The 22,360-nt window shown below is 40.2% G+C and overlaps 4 protein-coding genes across 6 annotated transcripts; 2 read left to right on the forward strand and 2 right to left on the reverse strand.

Annotated features, from left to right (window-relative positions):
* The first annotated feature begins 631 nt into the window (after window positions 1–631).
* On the forward strand, window positions 632–6,352 carry LOC105687301 (leucine-rich repeats and immunoglobulin-like domains protein 3). 2 transcript variants are annotated; one of them, XM_012402835.2, is made up of 14 exons: window positions 632–1,501; window positions 2,651–2,722; window positions 2,807–2,950; window positions 3,032–3,169; window positions 3,247–3,387; window positions 3,451–3,738; window positions 3,856–3,999; window positions 4,072–4,310; window positions 4,387–4,533; window positions 4,608–4,922; window positions 5,003–5,284; window positions 5,354–5,629; window positions 5,718–6,005; window positions 6,068–6,352. In XM_012402835.2, the coding sequence occupies exons 1-14, from the start codon at window positions 1,251–1,253 to the stop codon at window positions 6,235–6,237; spliced, it is 2,895 nt and encodes a 964-aa protein (XP_012258258.2). In that variant the 5' UTR covers window positions 632–1,250; the 3' UTR covers window positions 6,238–6,352. The 2 variants fall into 2 exon arrangements, with proteins under 2 accessions (XP_012258258.2, XP_020708763.2); XM_020853104.2 differs by lacking the exon at window positions 2,651–2,722.
* Window positions 6,353–9,373: 3,021 nt separating this feature from the next.
* LOC105687305 (probable phospholipid hydroperoxide glutathione peroxidase) lies at window positions 9,374–18,822 on the forward strand. 2 transcript variants are annotated; one of them, XM_048656279.1, is made up of 6 exons: window positions 9,374–9,549; window positions 9,908–9,998; window positions 10,187–10,296; window positions 10,377–10,468; window positions 10,534–10,763; window positions 18,518–18,822. In XM_048656279.1, the coding sequence occupies exons 2-5, from the start codon at window positions 9,910–9,912 to the stop codon at window positions 10,747–10,749; spliced, it is 507 nt and encodes a 168-aa protein (XP_048512236.1). In that variant the 5' UTR covers window positions 9,374–9,549; window positions 9,908–9,909; the 3' UTR covers window positions 10,750–10,763; window positions 18,518–18,822. The 2 variants fall into 2 exon arrangements, with proteins under 2 accessions (XP_048512236.1, XP_020708767.1); XM_020853108.2 differs by lacking the exon at window positions 9,374–9,549 and adding an exon at window positions 9,678–9,819.
* On the reverse strand, window positions 10,848–12,551 carry LOC105687303. Its single transcript, XM_012402838.3, has 7 exons — window positions 12,307–12,551; window positions 12,121–12,226; window positions 11,956–12,032; window positions 11,685–11,870; window positions 11,350–11,521; window positions 11,175–11,254; window positions 10,848–11,066 (listed from the first exon to the last, which is right to left on the reverse strand). Exons 1-7 carry the CDS (start codon window positions 12,389–12,391, stop codon window positions 10,885–10,887), a joined length of 888 nt encoding a protein of 295 aa, XP_012258261.2. The 5' UTR covers window positions 12,392–12,551; the 3' UTR covers window positions 10,848–10,884.
* LOC105687300 (zinc finger CCCH domain-containing protein 13) lies at window positions 12,815–21,475 on the reverse strand. Its single transcript, XM_012402831.3, has 8 exons — window positions 20,819–21,475; window positions 17,186–17,239; window positions 16,959–17,086; window positions 16,663–16,878; window positions 15,820–16,574; window positions 15,559–15,737; window positions 15,322–15,493; window positions 12,815–15,206 (listed from the first exon to the last, which is right to left on the reverse strand). The coding sequence occupies exons 2-8, from the start codon at window positions 17,223–17,225 to the stop codon at window positions 13,658–13,660; spliced, it is 3,039 nt and encodes a 1,012-aa protein (XP_012258254.2). The 5' UTR covers window positions 17,226–17,239; window positions 20,819–21,475; the 3' UTR covers window positions 12,815–13,657.
* Between the last annotated feature and the right edge of the window lie 885 nt (window positions 21,476–22,360).

Genomic DNA, 22,360 nt, shown 5'->3' on the forward strand with positions numbered 1-22,360 from the left:
GCCCCCGCTGATTCGCCTACTCTTTTATACGCCGTCGTCCCCAGTCTCAAAGAAAACGACCGAACGAAATGCCCAACCCACCGACCACTTGCGTTCGTTGTGTGTCGTTCTACCTGATTCAAACTAGTATTAGTGGTAGTCGTACTATAGATCCGAATTATAATAGTCTCGCACTGGCAGTTGGGTGTTGAGAGTCGTACAGTTCCGTTCGCTCTCGAGCGGTTCATTTGCCGTTTATTTTGACGACCATGGGGACGTAATGCATGGATCAGTCACCTAAAATCGTTGAATAAATCTTAAATAGAATAAAAAAAAATATTCCTTTTTACCAATATGAGTCACCTATAGACAATCGAAGAATCTCCACTGCTCTAATCTTCACCCTGATAATAAACAATCAACGAGATTAATTAATATCATCTCAAATGACATAGCGCGCGGATTGGTTTGCCCAAAAATTACCAACTGTTCGGTCGCTGACTGCTACTGAATTTTCATCCCCGTGCTATTTTTGTTGTTGTGTAGACAATAACACCAGTATCTGGTTAATTGTGAATCGCCGCAAATCCTGTCCCTTTTGAATTAATTCACAAGTAAAGTGACAATAAATGTGTGTTAGTGAATCAAGATCTTCCTACCTTCTCTGTCCCCCTCGGCAGCAACAAAATATTTTTTTTTTCTATTTGTTATTTTATTCAATATAGGAAGAGACGAGCAGCGCCGTATATTGTTAAACGTAGTGGTAAACTTTGTAACTAAATAATACTTTCAAGTGGGAGGAGTATACCGACGATTGGCGGCGAGAAGAGAGGAGAAGCAGTTTTATTTTACCTTTAATATTATCCCCAGTGGAAATGGTAATGGATTTCGGAATGGGAATTGAAATCGAGATTGTTGAACGGGCGGAGCAATAATGTTGGTGCAAGTGCGTGGGTTGTACGCTGCGACCAGCAGTTAGATGCTGTTTCTTTGAAGAGAAAAAGGAAGAAGAAAGAAAAAAGTGTTACAGGGGTGTTTATTAGGAATGTTTGTTATGAATCAATAGACCCTCCTTATGTATTTTTCTTTACATACACATTCTGACTCTGTTGCACAATCGACATTTTCAAAAAATGGGTAATAACCGCATACGATAACAGAGTTATTTGGTCTGGGCAACAATTGGCATTTCAGGTATATAAATAATATATACCAATTCTGGTCCTTCTGCCGCTGCTCTGCTAACAGCCGCTGCTGGACGCAGCTTTATCATGTCAGAATCAGCTTGTGTGATCTTAGCACTGGCTTGGAAGAGAAGAAAATATTTAATAGTCATTAGCCAGATAGTATTATGGATCGCAACAGCTCAAACTAACGCTAAGCCTATGCAAGAAACAGGATTGTTCAACAACAGAGATGATCAATGTCCCGTGGAATGCTCTTGCTTGGGCAACGTCGTCGACTGTAGCAGTTTGTTATTGAGCGAAGCTCCTAGCTGCCTTCCACCATGGGCAGAAGTCCTGTGAGTATGAAATTATTTTTTGTTCAGAAATGCTTCGTCTCCCTATCTAAATCATCCTTATTTACTACTGGTAAACTATATTGTAAATACTAACTGTGTAACACCCCGATAATGCTCACATTCATCTGTTATTCACTTATGAAATAGAGGAACTCCAATAAAAATGTTTGCGTTTGGTCAGTTGATTTTTTTTTTGGAATGATCCTGTGATTATGAGATTGGTTGTTGTTTCCTGCATGTGTACCCAGCTGTGGGTAGAAAATTGAACCATCAGAATTAAACTGGATCTTATTATATTAATGCAGATGGAAGATGAGGGTTCGTCCTCAGTAAGTGGTTAGATTGATTGAATGCTTTTGTTGGATGATGGGGAAAGGTTCCATGGAGGAAATATGTACCAGCATGCACAGTCTGTATTTTTATATCTTGAAATGGGATTTTGAAAAGATTGAAAAATCCAATCGCTGGGTCATGCCTCTCATGAGTCAATTTTGTAAAATGTATAAGTATGCTAGATTTTTCTAAGCAATTTAGGCCTGAAAACTGTATAATTTTTTCTGAATTTCAACCTGTCTTCTGATAGAAGCTGTTCGATACCCAATATAAGCACTCTTATTGTTAGATTAGAAAGATTTGATCGAATGCTATCTGAAATAATATGGCCCAGAGAAATGTAATAAACAGCTCAATCAAACTGATATTCTTAATATTTGAGTGAGAAGAAAAAAAAAATGAATGGGAAAAGATTAACTCACTGTAAAAAATCCCTAACTATCATAAAACTGGGTAACATTTTTGCATATAGAGATGAATCATAAATTTTTTCTTTTTCCTAGAGACTGCACCTTTGATGTGAAATACAAATAATTTTTTTCAGCTCGTGTTCTGTTATTCATAGAATGAGAGCTAAGCCGAAAATCTTAATGTACACGTCTTTTTTTATAACAAGAACGTCTGATGCTGAGAATAACTTAATCAGCCATTTATTTTTCTCCAATATTTATCTTTCTGGATGCATTTCTTGGTTGCCTCTTTTTCTGGAATGTTGAAAACTGTTATCAGCAATTGCAACGATTTTATTCAATTTCTCTTATTCTTTGATAAAAATTGATATTAGCATTGTTCAAGGAGTGTCATATTTACTTTCAGAGAGATAAAAGATAACAATATTGCAAAATTGGAACCTGATGCTTTAATTCATCTTACAAAGCTTAGGCACTTGTGAGTGATTCATTTTTACTTACATACAATCATAATGAAATTTAGATAACTGGGATCAAATCTAATTACTCTCCACTATTTCAGAGATGTTAGCGCTAACAAATTAGGCAACAATGTTAGCGTGGCTCTGGCAGGTTTACCGCAGTTAAGAACTCTGAAAATCAACAAAAATCATCTTACTACAGTGCCTGATCTACCTACGCTGACAAATCTGACCCAATTATCAATGTGAGTGAAATAAAGCGACCCTTCAATGTCAGAAATATCACACATCAGTGTCTGAATTGACATTTCACTTTTTTATTGCAGGTCGCACAATCTTGTGGAATCTATAGACGGTCAAGCATTATTAAAATTATCAAGACTTCAGTCTTTGGACCTCAGTGGCAATCGGGTCACAGTTCTGCAAAAAGAATCATTTCTGGCACCAAATAATCTAACATATTTGTAAGCAGATTCTTTATCCTCATGTCAATAGATAAAGATTACTTGACAATAGTATCTTAATTTTTTTAATATTTCAGAAACTTGAATATGAATAAAATAGAAGTAATAGAAAATGGAAGTCTGGATAATTTAACTTTTTTGAAAGAACTGAGATTGAATAAAAATCATCTTTCGCATTTGAAAAATTTGTTCACAAATCTACAAGAGCTCAGAATTCTGTGAGTATTCAAAAATTTGTAGAATCTTTTACTGATGTAATAAGTTTGCGACGAATGTTTCAGAGAACTGAATAGAAACGAGCTTCAACAAATTTTGGGATTGAGTTTGAAAAAACAAGAAAATTTAGAACAGCTGCGGCTGAAGAGAAACAAAATCCGAATACTCGAGGACGGCGCATTTTATCCTCTAAAAAATTTGATTCTTTTACAATTGGATTTCAACATGTTATCCGTCGTTCAAAAGGGTGGTTTGTACGGACTCGAAAGACTCCAAAAGCTCACCATTTCGCACAACAAAATTGAGACAATTGAATCTCAGGCATGGGAAATGTGCAGAGGAATTATGGAGCTGTTAGTACTTGTGTTTCTATTAATAAACCAAAATATTCAGCTGCTTTCCAGCTGCTGAATAACAAACATCTAAGTTAAATATTAGTACACCTTGCAAATTTAATATTTAATTTACAGGGACTTGTCGCACAATGAACTCACCTCGATCGAAAGAGGGACTTTTGAATTTTTGGGAAAACTTGAAATACTAAAATTGGATCACAACAAAATAACCATCATATCGGATGGTGCCTTCAACAACACTCCAAATTTGAAAAAACTGTAAGACATTTTTTTGAATGCGATTATAGGTGGATGAATTCATTGATTATCTTTATTATTTGATAATTCCAGCGAATTGAATGACAACCAGATATCCTACATGGTGGAAGATATCAACGGGCCATTTGCACCATTGATGAATTTAGAGAAATTGGGATTAGCGAACAATGGCATAAAATCGATCAACAAAAATGCTTTCCTTGGTCTGATGAGACTATCAGAGCTAGATTTAACCGGTAACAATGTAACCAGCATTCAAGAAAACGCCCTGATCTCAATGCCGAAATTATCAAGACTAAGAATGAATTCCGGTGATTATTTCTTGCTTAAGACGGATCAATTGAAAACACATTGAGCTTTCGATTTTACTTGGAAAAAAAATTACAGGTGCTCTTCTCTGCGATTGTGGTCTTCAATGGCTCAGCGTCTGGCTGCGCAGCCACAAATACAGCGAGGCCCGAATTTGCTGCGGTTATCCACACTGGTTGCAAAATAAACCCTTGATGCTCCTTCATCATGCGAATTTCACGTGCGGTAGGTTTCGCAATCGGATTACACGCTAGCGAAACGGAACCGAATCAAAAACTCATCGAACCTTAATATTCTAGACGAGTATCCAAAGCCAAGAATAATCGGTGAACCTGCTAGTCAAATGGGTATCCGAGGGGACAATGTCACTCTGCAATGTCGAGCGACTAGCACGGCTAACGCTCCGCTCCGTTTTACATGGAAACACGATAACGTCGAGTTGAAAAATTCTGACGTTCAAGTGGACAGCACATCTTCAGAGCGCGGTGTCACGGAAGCTCTGTCTAGTTTGCATTTGATAAATGTAACACACGCAGAGGCAGGCAGATATCAATGCATGGTCACGAATAATTACGGGACAACTTACTCGGCTAAGGCCAAGATCAGTGTCCTCAGTAAGTCCGTCGTAGAATATTTTTGCGAGACAACTTTCCCCAATAATTCATTCATACCTAGATTGTATTATCACTTTTAGTTTATCCGTCTTTTACCAAAATTCCACACGACGTTAGAGTAACTGCTGGCAGTACTGCTAGATTAGAATGTGCGGCGGAAGGTCAACCGACCCCCCAAATAGCCTGGCAAAAAGATGGTGGAAACGATTTTCCAGCTGCCAGAGAAAGAAGGATGCATATGATGCCAACCGACGATGTCTTCTTCATTGTAAACTTCAAGTCCGCCGATACCGGTGTTTATTCCTGCACAGCCCAGAATCTCGCTGGCATAATAGTTGCCAATGCCAGCCTAACAATACTTGGTAAGTATCTTATCAAGTGGTGATTTTATTCGTAATTCGGTTTCCTCCAATAATTTTTCTTCAACGCAGAAACACCATCGTTTGTGAAGCCGATGGAAAACAAGGAAATTATAGCCGGAGGTTCGATCGTGCTCGAGTGTATGGCGAGTGGCTCGCCTCGGCCCAAATTGTTCTGGCGAAAGAACGGCAGCCCGTTACAAGCCACGGAACGTCACTTTTTCACAGCTGAAGATCAGCTCCTGATAATTGTCGACACAAAAGCAAGTGACGCTGGACGTTACGAGTGCGAAATGAGTAACTCGTTCGGCTCAGCAGTCGGCGCATCGCTCCTCACAATAAATCCTGGTAAATACCGTTGCAAAAAAAGGTATTTCAAGGCGTGGACATCAGGGTCGATTCTTTTGCTTAATATCCCCTTTTTTTGTTCTTGCAGCACCTAGCTCGATGGTAAACGAGGACGACATGTTGGGTATAATAATTATCACCGTCGTTTGTTGCGCGGTCGGTACATCTGTGGTTTGGGTTGTAATAATATATCAAACTCGTCGCCGTCTCAGTATTAATCACAATCCAACCAGCCAATCTCAAGTCACTTCTTTGCCAGTTGGAAACGAGGCTCAGACTCATCTTTATCTCGACACAAGTTCGCAGCACAGTAAAGACAGCGGTACAGGGGACAGTACTAATCCGAGCAGCGATCAACTTCAGCTTTGTCTTCCTGGTGAGTAATTTTTTTTCCTCATCATTACCGAACAGTTTTCATTGTGGTATTTTGTTTCGCAGAAGAAATAGTGAGGTGTTCAACGAATAACGAAGATTTGGGTAACGTATGTGGATCTGATCCTTTATTGGGCTATACGAATCATGAACGGCTAGATGATACCGAATCCGCTACACACGATACAACATCCTTGGACGTTACGACTCACGATTGCGACTGCGATTGCGAATAAGGTAAAATTTGTATCGAAATAAAATAATCGGTAAAGTGATATTGTGATCCAATTGTCATACAATGATCGGATACTCTGGTTCTGGAGTGCGTTAAATCTTAAAAAGAAGAATAACCAAGATATTAAACTAAGAAAGTTAAAATGAATGTGACAAAGAATTTATGTAAGTATTATCAAAACTGTTACAGCGCAAATAAGAGAAACAAAAAGACTAAAAAATAACGAGGAAACAATATCGAAATCAAATGGGATGTTAAACAAAAAAAGTGTTCGGAATCATAGTTGTGCGTTTGGTTTATAATTGAATACAAAAACCATTTATATATAAACGCGGTAAAAAAATAATAAAAATAATAATAAAAAACAACCCAAAACTTCGGAAGAAAGTATTGTCAAGAGTTTTTAATTTTAAGATGTGTAAAGTTAAAGTAAGAGAAAAATAAAATAAACAATCGAACAAATAATTATTGAATCGGTGAAAAAATAAAAATTGTGAATAATGAAGAGAAATAAGTATGGGCACGGCGTGATGTCTTTAATCATTGTTTAATGATTATAGGTCTGCGGGTGCGTGTCGGCACTGAAAAACCTTTCAAAGATAAAAAAGAATTTAAAATACACAAAACAATTTGAAAAATTGATAACATAGATTGAAATAAATGCGCCTTAATGACACAAAACATACAAACACATACAGTACACTCAAGTCAGACAAAAGGAAGAAAGTTAGATAGAATATTTTTATAAAATTTATCGATCTTTCGAAGTGTCTTTTCCTTTTATTGAGAATAAAAAACAACGCTGAAGTCTCACGCGTTTATGAATATAATATGATTAAAAAAATGCCTATAAAGTAAATTTAAACCGCGAATTTGTTGCGACTTTTTTTCGTTACCGCGGAGTATCAAGAGTAAACTTGACACAGACGAAGAATTTTATTTTTTCCTGCAAAAGCCTTGACGAATAAGTGTCTTCAATTAAATGTATAAATAATAAACCATCTACAAAAACGCATTCTTGCTATCCAAGAATAGTATTTTCAACTCATCGCCGACACATTTCAAATTCATTCTCATGTTTCTATATTGTGCCCTATTTAATAATAAGAAATGTCTTAGGCTTAGATGAACATACACATATACATGTAAGAATTATATCTATAACAGTACCCGCAGTCTGCCATGATAACTACTTTATCTATTTATTAGGAATTCGACAGCTATGAAAAAAATTGGATAACGACAAATATAACTAAATAAATAATTGACAAATATGTGTCTCCATAGATAAGCGTCGTCAACCATGATTGGAATAAGCCTATTTTGTGATCGAAATTTATTTTAGATTATTGTTACCATCGTCATTATCGTCATCGTCATTATTACTATTACTGTTATCAATATTCTTTCGTTTCTTCAGTCATCTGGCTTTATTTATAATCATTATTATTTTTAGTACCTTTACTATTAATGCAATAATATGCAATTGAAAGAAGAAAAAAAACTTTCATAAGAATGAGACAACGATAGATTTTATGCGACTTTATCTCAATACTAGCTGATCCGGCCACGCGTTGCCGTGGCTCACAATCAGTTCATAATACATTTTCCCGTTTTTGCAACATTTTTTATTGATTCTCCGCACCTATTGGTCATAGAATGATGTTATATAGCCTATAGCCTTCCTCCATAAATGGACTATCTAACACAAGAAGATTTATTTAATTCGAACCAGTAATTCCTGAGATTAGCGCGTTCAAACAAACAGACAAACTCTTCAGCTTTATATATTAGTACAAGATTTTATATAAAAATCCTACCTCTTCTTTTTACATCATCGACATTATTATTATTATTATTATCATTAGTAACATTATTGTTATTGTTATCACTGTTATTATAATTATTGTTTGGAGAGTTGGTTTATTTCTTGATTATTTGGAAAAAAAATGTATATAATATACACGTATTTGCGTGGATACGTAGGTGCGAGTTTTCAAAAGTTTTGGCTTTTATCCGAATTGCTTCTCTATGTGTTTGTTTAATTTTGTCTTTTATCTTCTTCGAATTTTTTATTGCGATAATATCGAGTCAAGTGTGCAATTGTAATATTTTGTGATTCATTCCCGTCTTTTACTTACATACAGTTTATATGTATGTATACCTTACATGTATAAATTATATAAATTAACTTTAGATGTGATTTTCATTTCTTATTTTTGTCGTGTAATTTTTTTATCAGAATATCAGAGAATTGGATAATTCGAATATATGTGAATGCATGCATATTCTTATAAATGTGTCATTGTTGTTGATTTGCAGTAAAAAAAAGGAAAACAAATAAAAAGTAAAAGAGAACTTGATTTAGGGAGGATAAGAAAGTAACTCTAATTGAAAAATATATGAACAGTGTGATATGATTGAATTGTAGAATCGTACTTGGTGTTAATTTTGTATTGGTCTTTTTTTTTTATTTGCATCGATCGCAGTATCTCATGTTTATCTGATTTCGTTCAGACAATACAATCATATACCTAAAAAAAATATACATGAAATCAAAAATTTTACCAAGTTTCGTTCATCGGTCTACATTATTATTTTACACTTCTAAGGGTTAATTGCATCCTGACTGTGAACAGGTGCTTGGTATAATGTATGATTAGCTATCAATTAATTCGTGAATTTATATTAATCACAATTAGTTATAATTAATACGCTGCATGTGATACACCAAATACGGCATCTGTTTGATTCAGTATTTTTTATTGTTACTACCTATATTATTATCATTGAGTATAAATTATTAATTAATTAATTATTATTTTTATTACTATTACTACTATTATATGACAGAACGTCAAATATTATGTACAAATATAACTGCAGTAACTATCACCAGGCTAAAAGCAAAAACTGAATATTGATTTCTGATTACTAATCCTCAGGCATTGTAGATGTATCGTGTGTCATATCGTAAAGAAAATAGTATCCTTATCTTTGATTAATTTTCCTGAAATTTAAAATAGAATTATGAGATCAGAACGTTTATTTTGACCACGTTGAGTTTTCAAATTTGAGCGGCATCACAGTTGTCAATGTCAATAAAGTATACAAAATGGTTGAGCGGCTCACCGCCAGATCGCAGTTCCGTAATAGTCTACAGTCGCCGAACGATTTTGAAGACGCAGAAAAGCGGTTAAACTCAAGGGATAAACAACTATTGTAAACACAATTCAACCGACGCCACATAAAGCAAGTCTTGTCGCAGCTAACGAGAAAAAAGTTGAAATTATATCGTTCAAGAAATAAACAGGTAAATAGTTTTAACAATCTATGATCTCAATAAAAACTAACGCCAGTAATTTGCGAAAATCAAAATAACCATCTTGTGTGACCGGCGATGACGCTATTCTGAACAAAAGCATAGACGAAAACGTAGTTCCGTCCTTTCATGGCTAGACGCCGATTTCCGTTCTCAGTTGTGTTTCATAACAATTTACATTGTTTTGATTGTCTAATTCAAAGCCGAACATGTTTGCGTGCATTGGTCGTGTTGTAGCCCTCCGTATTTCGCATGTTAAATGTAGGTTCTTTCTAATTAACATTTTCTGTTTACGCATGTTCCACTCATAAATTGAAACGATAATTGCATGATATTTCTTTTCTAACAGGCATGAGCGGAAACCAAGATTTTAAGAGCGCGTCGTCGGTTTATGACTTTACAGCTAAATCGATCAAAGGAGATGAAGTACCTTTGTCTAAGTGAGTCGATAACTTACCGCAGCTCCCATAGCTGTCTACCAAATTTTTATCTTAATTAATTTCACCTGACATTTTCTTATTTATTCCAACAAATCAGATTATGTAATGCTCAATATGTACTGAAAGAGGATTGTAGAGCATCGATAATAAGTAGTTATTTATCATAAGAACTCTATCTATTTTCACAGCTATAAAGGCCATGTTCTTTTGATCGTCAACGTAGCTTCTAAATGTGGACTCACGGCAACGAATTATAGAGAACTCAACGAACTTTATGATAAATATGCTGAATCCAAAGGTAGAGTGATTGAACTCATCTATTTTGCTTACTTCTCAAATTTATGTGAATTGTAAGTGCAACCATTATCACATTTTTAGGACTTCGTATACTGGCATTCCCCTGTAACCAGTTTGGAAAACAAGAACCTGGTGGGAGCGATGAAATTTGCAGCTTCGCCGAACGTCGTAAGGTAAATCAGGCAAATACCTCTAAGATTCAACTTGATCAAATCTTAAATCTTTGATTTGTGCGTAGGTGAAGTTTGATATGTTTGAGAAGATCGATGTCAATGGTGACAACGCACACCCATTATGGAAGTACTTGAAAGAGGAGCAGGGTGGGCTCATGGGCAGTTTCATCAAATGGAATTTCACAAAGTTCATCGTCGACAAAGAGGGAAAAGTTGTTGAACGACATGGCCCCAAGGTTGAACCTAGCAAACTTGCGGTGCATCTTGAAAAATACTTCTAAAACCCGTTTAAACTGTGAGTAAATAGTTTCTTCTCATTTTTTATCATGATTGGAGAAGCCTGGGTCTATTTTATCCACTAGAAATCTGCCTCTAGATATGTTTTTGAAAGTCAACTGTTCTTTGAGCTTTATCATTTATTTCCAACACTCAAGGTCTTGCCCAATAGATCCGAAATTTGTCGTCGCAAATCCGTCGCTATCTACACAGAACGGATATCCATTACTATTTTGAGTTGGCGCATAATTCCCTCCGCCGTCACAAGTTAGAGTAAACTCCACATTTGCCTCACCGAATATACCTATATCTCGCGCGCAGTCTGAAATTCAATAATTGCAAATAGAATATCAGATCATTTTACGCACAACTTTTGTATGGAACTTACAATTTTTCATAGCAAAAGAGAAAAACAACTAGTTTGACTTACTGCAGTTGGTTACAAGGATGTTTGAGAGTTCGGTCTGATAGGTTGAGATTTGTTTGTTATCCTTCGAAGTACAGTAGATCCTGCAAACAGCGGTCAAGTATTGTAAAAACTTATCTGGTCAGTAGCTCCTATCGCTGATGTTCAAGGATTTATCGATGGTAAAGTGAATACTGACTGTGTGCCAGCGAGCCTGTAGTGGCCATAACTACCATCGCCTTCGCAATTGACAGCATCAATATGTGCGTAATGACGACCGTGAGTCGCGAGTTTTTTTAAAACTCTTGCACGTGCTACCATCTTGCTTTCACATTGTCGAAGATATTGAGATCCAACGAGAGTTGCGTTGTCTGTGCGGGCATCGATAACAGAAAGACATGCCATTAAATTATTTGCATCGGGTTCAGATCAATTTTGCCTCGTGAATATTTGTTCGTTTCTTTCCTTTTTAGAACCTTCTGACCCATAATTAGCAAACCCCTCTTCAGATACTGCAAATTTTGTTGCACTCACAGCAGGGAAGGTATGTCATCATTGATTCGGGATAAACCCTTTGCGTTGGTTTCCCAGATTTTGGTTCGACGCACCAGCACAGTCCAGAGTCACATTGCAACTCTTCGTAATTACCTTCGCTTGTACAGTGTAAAGATATATCCGTTCTTCCAGCCTTCTCAAGAGTTTCTCTCCACCGACTGCACGCTGTGAAAGTTATTTTCCATTTATTCAAATAAGTAACGTTATCGTTATATTTCCACAAACTCGTAACTGCTCAATGGCATCATACCGCAAGTCATATTTTCTGCAGACCTCCACCATTCCGAACCATATATTCTGCTACCCTCGGCACTGTAGCAAAAGCACCTGGAATTTCGTTTGTATCTCGTTATTCGCAGATACTGGGAATGGCGTTGTTTCGATCAGATTTAAAAAAAATCAACTCATAATTCACCTGCCGTTGAGTTTTTCACCCTTGCACTGAACGGCTTCCCAATAATCGTCGTCGGTGCATCGAGGTTTCCATAAATTATCCCCTTTCCGATAACTGCTGCAGTTCGCTAATCAGGAAAGAAATTATTGACTTCAATTACTCCTCTCCTTGCGATCGGCTAATCGATTGGTCAAAAAATTCACGCACCTCCAGCTCCGCACACATAATTTGACCGATATCCAACGACTATCAGAACTACGACGTACAAGGAAAAGTATTTAAGAGAAATCATGATCTATGATTTTGTACACAGAGAAAAATCTGTCGCTATTGTTTACGATTCGTAGCGGACATTATTTTTCATCCACACCGAGATCACTGCTCGAATGGCAGGCGATAAACCACCTCTGTAGCTAGATAATGTCTCGAACGAAATGACGAACTGATTACCTTTGCCATTGATATCCTATCGAAACCGTTATCTCATCACCTGTAAGGTGACGTGTGATTCTAAGTATTTATTGCTGATTCAATTCTCAAATTAATTGTTTATACAAAGATAGGAACAGGAATTACTTTCTTACAATTATTCTGCAGCACCGTTGAGAGCTTTCATTCTCGAATTTCACAAGCGGTCCAATATTTTCTCAATATTCTGTGAGGTTGTAGGCACTTCTGATTGCGCGAAGTAAAAAAAAGATCCGAACGTCCCTGGTTTATTTTTGAAATATCATTTATTACAGATATCATAATTTACATCATATGCCGAATGATACATAATATTAATTACATGTATGCATACATAGCAGTTAGGTATGTATATGTAGAGGTATAGGAATAAAGGAATTAGGTCGATGTATTATTGCGATTGGCGATATACTTTGCATATTGCAAATCCATGTACGATCCTAAGTATTGCACTCATATGGTCGTGATCAACATCGTTTGCGCGCGCGTTTAATCGTCAAATTATGGTGAGATTTTCTAATCGGTTTTAATCTCAATTCGTTACGCTAATTACCCAGTCTACTGCGTGTCTAATAATCGTAGCCGTTTAACAATGAACTTTGCAAATTTTTCTCGAGAATTACAACGAATTATAGGTATATTTACAAAGTTTGCCTCGCACCACGTGTCACCCATGCCTCCCGGTTTTCCGGTGACACCTTCGCCCGAACGAATCCACGCCCCTCACAGATGCAAGTGCTATTCGAAAAATTCAATTTTTAATCAACGATCGGAATACAAAAATCGATACGGTAAATAAAACCGCTCGGTCAGAATAATGAAAATCAATGGAGCGCCAACGTAAAAAAAGATTCACACAACGATCACGGTTATTTGACAAATTGAGAAAACTTTTGGTTTTCTTTTTTTTCAGTCCAGTTTCGTCACTGTTCTCGTATACCTACGGGCTGGACCAGTTTTTAGACATAATCATTTCATCCAACGCTAGTCAGGGCGACCACGAATATCAACGGGGTATACGCCCGAACGAGGCGGATGCATGTTTGCGAATAAATACTGCGCGGGTAAGACTGAATTTTTCACTCGATAATTAATATTCGACGTAGCCGCGCCAAGGTTGCTGCTGATGGTGCAAAACCGGGGAAAATACGGTGCCGCTCGGTACCACCGATTGACGCGGGAACGTCGATCGCGATCTTTCCGGATTCGGTGGAGCCGAGCTGTAGGACAACGAACCGGAAGATTTCGGGGGCTGCGAGAAGGCCGGTTGTTCCGATACCGTGGGTCTTGCGAACAAGTAGTTCCTCTGCGACGACTGAAGCCGATCGGAGTCCCTGTCCGGTTGTCTGTGAATCGGCAGTACGAAACCGCTCGGGAGGTTCGACTCCTGGTTGAGACTCGGTGTGAGCGCGTCGTTCAACGTAACGTCGTACTCGCTCTCCGGTATATCCTGTAGACGGTTCACGACCGGGTCCTGCTGCGCCTTCTGAGGCCTTCCCTGATTCCGATCTCGGTGGTGGTCTCCCGCTTCCGAGTCGTTGTCCCGATTCTGTTTCACCTGGGTGAACGAATTCGAGGGTGTCCTCGCGGCCCCTTGTCGACGATCGTCTTGGTCGAATTTCTGACGCGGGCCGCCCTTCTCCGCCTCGCTCGTCGGCGTTTCCTCCTTCTGGAGTCGCCGGGTCTGAGGCTTCGCCGGAAACTCGACCCCGTCGATCGGCCGATCCTCCCTCTGCTCTTGTTGCAACTTCGGCGGCTCGGGTTGTACGGTCCTGTAGGCGTCGTACGGTTGCCTTCTGTAATTTCCGTCGTCCGTTTCGTCGGGCCCGTTCTCCCCTCGCCGTTGTTCGAAATTCTGCATCTGTCTACCGGTCGGCGAGGCTCCCTCCTCTTCGGACCTCGGCTCCACCCTGACGCCGACCTGTTTCAGTCCCCTCGGGTTCGGATTCCCCCCCCTGGAGGGGAGGAAGGGTCTCTTGACGACGCGAAACGTTGTCCTAGGGGACGAAACCGCCGGTAATTGTTCTTCCGCCTCGTCGTAATACTCCGCGAAACTCTCGTCCCCGTTACCGCTCGGATTCCGTTCCCTGGAGTCTTCGTACTTGTAGCTACCACGTCCCGCGGGACTCTGCGACGTCTGTCCGGACCTGGGCTCTTCGACGTTGAATTTCGCCGCAGCCGGAGCATCTTGAGCGCGTGGATTACCTCGTTCGGAATTTTCCTCCCTTATTTTGCCCTCCTCGTTTTTCGCGTACGGTATCGATTCTCTGGTTTCTTCGGGCCGATCGTATCCCGGATCGTTGTACGTCACCCTGGGACTCTCGATCGTCTTCTCCATTCTCTGACTGTAGTATTCCGGCTTCCTTATTTCCTCGATTTGCTCCCGATCTCTACCGGTATACTTGGCGGGCCTCGCGTAATCCTCATCTCGAACGGTGGGTCGTATCGGCCTCTCGCGTTCCCCCGATCTGCCGGGGAACGAGGGTCTTTCCGCGTCCGGAGCGACGCTCGACACCCGATCCGGTTGCCTTTCTCTGTCGTAAGTCTGCGACTTGCTGTCGCCGTTATCGTAATATCTCTCCCTGTGGGGACGTAGCCTCGGAGGGACCTCGTCCTCTTCCTCCTCCTGGTATCGAGTCCTGAGGGTTCGTCAAAAATCGTGCGATTTAAGATTCAACGCTAGTCGCTCAGTTTTTTTTTTTTTCATTTCGATTCGATCGTTTTTCCGGCGTAGATTCTCTTTTTTTACCTTACCTGTAGTTGCGCTCTCGATCCTTTTCGCCGCCCTCGTAACCGCCGCCACCGCCGACGTCTTTATTCCTGTAGATCGGCCTCCTCCGCAGCGGTCTTCGGGGTCTGACCTCCTCCAAATCGTCCTCCAGGTAATCCTCGTCCGCCGGAAGAACCGGTCGCCTCCTCGGCTCGTCTGAAACAGAACGGGGATTGGATCTTTCGCTCGAAACGACGACGAATAGATTTTAAAAAACTCACCGTTCGGCGTCGAAGGGACCAACGTAACGTTGTACGCGTATTTGTCCCTCTCGGATTTTGGAACGGGCCTCGCAATTTTCGGGGGTGCTCTCGGCCTCGCGTAGATCGAAGAACTCGGTGCAGCGGGTTTGACGAGACCCTCCGGCGCCGGATCCTTGGCTTCGTACTCGTTCCTGTACCTGTAGAGAAAAAAACCAGACGAGCGAACGTCAGATCCAAGGATCCGGGAGGACGAAATTCTTTTCCAACCCCTCGACCTACCTCTTGTCCGGAGCGTACCACCTGTCCTCGGTGTCTCTGGAGAACGAAGAGTCCCTGGGCGGAGGATCCTTCCTGCGATCGTCGGCGACCGGAGTTCCCTCGGGATCCAGGGTGTCCCTGTCTCTGGGCCTGAGGGGCTCGTCGTCGTACTCGTCGTCGACGGGCCTACCCCTCGGGGGCGATTGGCCCCTGCGATTCGGTCTGGGCGAAATCTTCTCCGGATTCCTCTGCCCTCTGTTATCGTAAAAAGCCCGGTTCCCGGGACCCTCGGCGTCCCTGGGCCTCGCGCCCCTCTCCCTCTCCCTCTCCAGGTCCGAGTAGTCCTTCGCCCTGACCTTGTCGGTCCTGTAGCCGCGCTCGTCGTACTCGTAGTTGTCCCTCCTGTTGTACCCCCCGGGTCTCGTCCTCTCGTACTCGTCGTCGTAATAATCGTCCTCGTAGTAGTCGTAGGCGGGTCTCCTTCTGTAGGGCGGTCTCCGCCGCCTGGTGCCACCCTCTCTGTTCCTGTAGGGCGTTCGTCCCTGCGGGTTCAGATGGGGCGCGGGCGTCGGCGGTGCCGCGGTGGTGGTCGTCGTAGTGGACGTCGTGGTCGTCGTCGTGGCCTGATAAAGATTGTCGTTTCTGTGCCAGTATTTTTTCGAATTGGCGCAGTCCACCTCGGACGCGAAGTGGCAGATAAAAGTCCTCTGATCGAACGCCGTGAAGTTAGCGCATAGGAAATCGTAGCGGATTTCGCCGAGGCAGTGGTGATAAACCTGGAATGGAAAAGGAGAGACGGGATTATCGAGACGTCGAATCCCGGCACGGGGAAAAAACGGGATCGTCGCTTATCCCCTCAATCACCTGACACTTGTGCTCTATGCTGGCGTAAAAACCGTCGTGGAGACCGTCGCACTTGAACGTTATCTCCTCCGGTACGGTGCTGTAAAACGGATAGGAGCTCAGATTGTAACCGTTCAATTCCCTGGGCAGATTCGGATCCCAGACGTAATCGATTTGCGGGATACCGGTGAGAGTGCGACCGGCGGTAGCGTTCCCGTCTGTCTGCACGGCGGCCACCTGCGACAAAAAATCAAACCGACTGCGTGAAATACACGAAGTTCTCGCCCGGTTCGCAAAAGAAAGCGACCGAAAGCAACCTCGAGTTCTTCCGGTTCCGTTGCCGTTTCCTCCGTCGTCGTCGTAGTCGTCGTACTGGATGTTGCGATTTTTAATTTCGGCCTCGATGCTTTCAGACCGCTCGAACATGACGCTGCGAGCAAAACCCCTGAAAAATAAATCACGAATGAACAACGACATCGTCGAATCGAATCCGCTGAACCAAGGGCGACCAAATTTTCGTCGTATATCTTGGAAATATTCTCACCGCAAACGAGAAGCAGGGTCCGTGTCCTTTTTTCCCTCATGTTTTTTTTTTCAACTGCAACAAAATGAAGGGAAATTGAAAAGAAAAGAACAAAAAAAAACAGGAACGACTAGTTCATTAATTTAAATGTGAAGCGTTGTAGTTATCGAGGATGAAGAAAATGATCATCTTCGCAAACTTAGGCCCGCGGGGATCATTGACACCGAACAATACGTGTGCATAATGGATACTCGTTCGCTCAGTTTTTAACCGTTAGCAGACGTGCCGGAGGTTCGAGTGAGCCAGCAGAGGAATAAATTCTTCGTTTTTAGCCGATCAGTTTTTTTCCCAAGTATTCGCGTTGTCCACAATTCTAACGGGAGGGGGAGGGATAAAAGTTTAGAAGGAAAGAGAAAGAGAAAAAACTAACGTCGCTTCGAATCTACGGTATGGTTTTCTGTACCGTGATGAGAAAAAAAAAAAAAGAAAAATCGTCACGGATAAAACTATTTCGCCGATTATACGTGACGATCGATCGAGATACGTAACAGTCGCGGCTCGAGAGACTCTTTGATGTTCCACATTTGATCGTTACACACGTTCGGTTGACCTTTTCAAAGATGGAAAAATTGCGAGTGAGAAAAAGAAGGAGAAGAAGTTTAGAAGCTGGCCTGCTGCAATATTGACTCTTCTCCGGAGACTTTCGTAATCGAATTCTCGCTACCCGTCGCCGTTAATATCGCATCGAAATGCGACCGATGATAAAAGCGCGAATAACATGGAAGCCGCGTTTGCATCCGAAATTGAGATTCGAGCCTCGTCCTTTCGATGTCAAGGGCCGAAAGGATGAGGCAATGATCGGTGAATATTTCGAATCGTCGAAATCCCCCGTTGCGAAATTTAATTGATAATTATTTTTTCGTAGAATTTATTCGTACGACGGGGGACGGAAGTCGATCGAAAAAACGACGCCCGTAGCAACGTCAGAAAATATTTCGCTCGTAACGACCTTCTGAAATCGGTTTTATAAGTAGCCGATAATTCTGTATACACGGTGTACACAATTACACGTATATTATACCAACACATTTAGTGTCCAGTGAAAGTGTTTCCGCGCTAAACTCCGTGTAAATTTTGTTACGGTATTCGCGGTACCTTTATTTCATGCCATCGGGTTTTCGCGTCGACCGAGAATCGAAGCGAAATTCGAATTCGCGAAACTAATCGAATTTTTCGTTTTTTTTTTTCCCTTCCCCTTCGGGAAATCCACGCGGCCTGTCCTCGATGATTTTTTTTTTTCCCCCCAATTGATTCGACGATAAATTAATTAATTAATTAACGCGTTTGTTCCAGTGCACGGTCGGCGAATGTAACTAGGTGACGATCTATCTGCCTCCGTGCGTTTAAAAACTTTCGATGTGCCTGGTGGCGGTGGCGGTGGTGATGGTGCCGCTGCAGACATGAGACAACAAACGATCATTTGCGAGTTTCTACATTTATCAAGGTCGAATATAAGTCGAAAGAAAGGAGGTGCGTTGTGTGCACATACGTACGTATCAATGTGTACGCCTTTTATAATCTAACACGACGAATTTATACTTGAAATGTCGCACGTGAAGAGCAATTATTTATTAAACAATAAATCGGACCTCCGTGTTCTTCTGTTTCAGAATTTTTAAATTCCTTCGATGCCTTCGTTCCCCGCATCGCGAAAAATATCTGTCCCCAAAAAACCGGTATAAATGTGCCCGTCGTATTTTACGCCGATTCTGGAATCGGGAAAATTCTTTTCTTTCTTCGCTGGAGAAACGAAAAGAAAAAAAAAAAAAAAAACAACACGAGATGCGATTATTGTCCTGGGTAGAATTTCAGGGCCACGTGAGTAAGTACTTCGCGTGATCAACAACGACGACCTCTGCGGAGGCGGAATCTCCGAGTTCGGTTAGCTAAAAAAAAAAGAGAACCAGACGCGGATGACGTTCGCGGATTATTCGAAGCACCCTTAGAAAATCAGAGGAGCGAACGAAAAATCAACGCGTCCAACGAGTTATTCAAAATGGCGTATTGTCCGTTCCAACGTTATTACGGAGCGTGAAGTGAGTTGTTTTTTTTTTTTTTTTTCTAATTACGGACAATGAATATTATTTCTCTACCAGCTGGCGAGCATCCGTTACGTTCCTACTCGCTGTCCACTAACGATAAATCCTATTTATGTAGCACGAATACCGTAACGCGGAGGATGAGCGTGGATAATCTGGACGAGAAAACTGGAATTTCTAGTACGTTGAACAAAGAGGTAAGCGTTATATTTCTTCTATTTAACGAATTATGCGACAATCGGTGTGGAAAAAATGACGGAAACAACGACAAATCTGTTGTAAAAACGTCGGAGCGTACTCGGAATGATCGATCGGGCTATGGCTGTCGAATTATACAATGATGAAAGTGTTGTAATATTTGATATCGACGAATTACACTAGTTATATTTTTACTCATACGGTTGACAGGTCTCGCACCATAGATGTTGTACGCACAATATGATATTATACAAAAGGCGACACGCGTACGGGTTATGTGTTTGTGAAAGTAAAATCGGTTTTAGATATTGCGTAAGTTTTATAATGGATATAGGTGTCCCCGATCGGTTAAGTTTTACTTCCATTCGACGGGCTTCCAGATTAAATGATTTATCCATCGATTCGTACGCTATCATCTCGCGCGTACATAACATTTATTTATATTCGCAACGATCGGCCTTTAAACCGAAATTTGCTTTCGTTCTCGTACACGTCTAACAGTTTTATGCATACCGTACACATCCGATTTCAAAATGGCGTCTTACTTGCAGAAGCTGCAGTTAATGGTTGGGGAAAATCAAATTCACTCGACGTACACTGTCCTCTAAAATCGAGATTAGAAAATTTTCATCCACGAAAGTGGACGATTCATTTCATTTTATGTATACACGGCACAAAGTGCTCGTATCGTCGATCAGTAACGTCGCGAATATTTCTGTTATTCTGTTCCTTTTCGTCATAACAATTCTCCACCACGTTTCAATTTATTCCAAACACATTCGAAAATCTGCACTAACGTAAGTGTATCAAAGCAAGTTAATTCGATTTATAATTTTTGTTCTCGGTTTTGTATTTCGCTGGGTATTTTTTTCCTTTTCTCTCCTTTTCCTTTTTTGTAATTTTTTTTTTTTGCCATAATATTTCTAACTTTGTTATTTGAAAAACACCAGGTTTCACCTGAATACAAGGATTATATGCACGGTATATACTAACTAAATCGAAAGTGTAATACCGAAGTTTCGAACAAGATTACAACTACTTGTCCCACCGCTGCTATAGAATGTGAAAACGCCAACTGCTGCTTAAAATTTCTATACGTAACAGAAGTCGATTTTTTTTTAATATTTCCTTCTCTTTTTCATCGGTTCGTTTGATTTTCTAATTTAAATTTTATCCAATGCTGATAAATTCAATTCGATAAGGACACAATTGTACGTGTACGATGTGTATATATTTCTCTTACGACCAGTCCTTCAGCTAATGAAAGAGAAAAAGTAATAAAAAAAAAAAAAGCAAACGCTCGAGAAAGAGGATCGGAGAGAGAAAAATAAAAAGACTAATAAAAATTTCGCCAAACCTTATCCTCGTGCGGCGTTGAACTCTCCTCTATTCCGCCATTGGTCGTCTCGCTTCACATCCAACGATCGTATGCACTCGGTTGAAGTTATTTTTTTTTTTTTTGTCTTCTGTTCTTCAGTATTTTTATTCGAAATTCTTATTTCCAAATTAGAATAACAAAAATCGTTAAATACAATAAATAAAATATCTCAAAGGCGATAATATTATAATAATATGGCGTCTGTCGTATCGTAACGAAACTGGTTAACGTTTAGATAAATGCGTGCAGATCTTCGGGGGTACGCGAATTATAAAATCGTTTTAAAAAAATGTCAAAGAAGTGAAAAAAAAAAAAAACTATTCATACAGATGTACAAAGTAACGAAATGGGATATTTCTATTTCGCAGGATTCTCGACGAATGATTCCTATTGTTTTACTATTTGAAAATTTAGTTTCGACGCTTTCTTCGTGTGAATATTCGGGGTGTTGTATATTTATTTTATCTTTTAATTACAAATTGTCATCGGCGTTATTATTAATTTCGTCGCAATGGAATAACTCGCACCTTTTACAATTAATATATATATTACGATAAACGTGGATGTTCGGTACCAATCGAATAATACCACCAGACTGAAGGGGAAATTCCTGACGGAGTCTCATGAGCAGGCTAAAGTCAATGTATAGCTATACGGTTATACGGTATATACAGAAAGAGCTTTCTCGTTTAGTAAGACTCGAAGTGAGTGGGGAAACTTTATACCGAAAAGAACGAACACGCGACATGGGCGCAGAAAGTACCGTGGTATACAAGATGCACGGTATACCTATGTATACCTTTATTTTAATTCATCAAGCCCAACCAACGGTAGGATCGGATTGTACATGATAATATGTACAGTTGAATATCGGAGTGTATGTAACGTATCCGTGAATATACATAGGTATATTACAAAACCGTGCGAGGGAACAAAGGCGTCGAAAAACCGTAAACCTTGAGGAAAATGTTTTATCGATCCGCGATCGGTTTGCCCCGTGCAGATCTGTTGGGCGTTATCGTGATATCGATATTTATTGTGATCGGCGTAATTGTAACGGTCGAGTGTACGGTAAGGAGAACGAAAATTGAAATCAATCGTTGAATAGCCTTTGAAATTATCACCCATTTTTTTTAAAGAGAAAATTCTCGATTATAAATAACGCTTGGGGGAGTAATCTTTTATCGGTAGTTTTGGAAACGGAAGAAAACGGTAACAAGTTGCCGAAAATTATTCTGGAAATCCTGTCCGCGTGCGATTAGAATTTCAACGTCGTCGTATTTTCTATCTAACTAATTTATTGACATTTGTAGCAGTAGTTGGCCTTCGGTAATCGGGTAAGGATGTATACTAATTAATATGTGTTAGAAGAGGAAAAAAAAAAAAAAAAAATATCGAAAAAAACAAATTATTCGAAAGACATAAAATAGAGAGAAAAAGAATCCACTGCAGTTGTAAACCTTGAAAAAATATCGAATATTACAAAATCCTGCTTCGAAGAAAACTGGTGTTACACACAGA

This window comes from Athalia rosae, chromosome 5, assembly GCF_917208135.1.
Source record: "Athalia rosae chromosome 5, iyAthRosa1.1, whole genome shotgun sequence".
NCBI classification, from domain to species: Eukaryota; Metazoa; Arthropoda; class Insecta; order Hymenoptera; family Athaliidae; genus Athalia; species Athalia rosae.

Bases quoted from the DNA above. Each gene is read 5' to 3' on its own strand.
- LOC105687301 (XM_012402835.2), top strand. From the start codon at position 1,251: ATGTCAGAATCAGCTTGTGTGATCTTAGCACTGGCTTGGAAGAGAAGA. The intron at 3,170-3,246 runs GTAAGCAGATTC...TTAATATTTCAG, and splicing joins CCAAATAATCTAACATATTT to AAACTTGAATATGAATAAAA. The intron at 4,923-5,002 runs GTAAGTCCGTCG...TATCACTTTTAG, and splicing joins GGCCAAGATCAGTGTCCTCA to TTTATCCGTCTTTTACCAAA.
- LOC105687305 (XM_020853108.2), top strand. From the start codon at position 9,768: ATGTTTGCGTGCATTGGTCGTGTTGTAGCCCTCCGTATTTCGCATGTT. The intron at 9,820-9,907 runs GTAGGTTCTTTC...CTTTTCTAACAG, and splicing joins CCGTATTTCGCATGTTAAAT to GCATGAGCGGAAACCAAGAT. The intron at 10,297-10,376 runs GTAGAGTGATTG...TCACATTTTTAG, and splicing joins TAAATATGCTGAATCCAAAG to GACTTCGTATACTGGCATTC.
- LOC105687303 (XM_012402838.3), bottom strand. From the start codon at position 12,391: ATGATTTCTCTTAAATACTTTTCCTTGTACGTCGTAGTTCTGATAGTC. The intron at 11,871-11,955 runs GTATGATGCCAT...TAACTTTCACAG, and splicing joins TGCAGAAAATATGACTTGCG to CGTGCAGTCGGTGGAGAGAA. The intron at 11,255-11,349 runs GTCAGTATTCAC...CGCTGTTTGCAG, and splicing joins TACAGGCTCGCTGGCACACA to GATCTACTGTACTTCGAAGG.
- LOC105687300 (XM_012402831.3), bottom strand. From the start codon at position 17,225: ATGAGGGAAAAAAGGACACGGACCCTGCTTCTCGTTTGCG. The intron at 16,879-16,958 runs GTTGCTTTCGGT...TTTTTGTCGCAG, and splicing joins CGGAACCGGAAGAACTCGAG to GTGGCCGCCGTGCAGACAGA. The intron at 15,494-15,558 runs GTGAGTTTTTTA...GTTCTGTTTCAG, and splicing joins GGTCCCTTCGACGCCGAACG to ACGAGCCGAGGAGGCGACCG.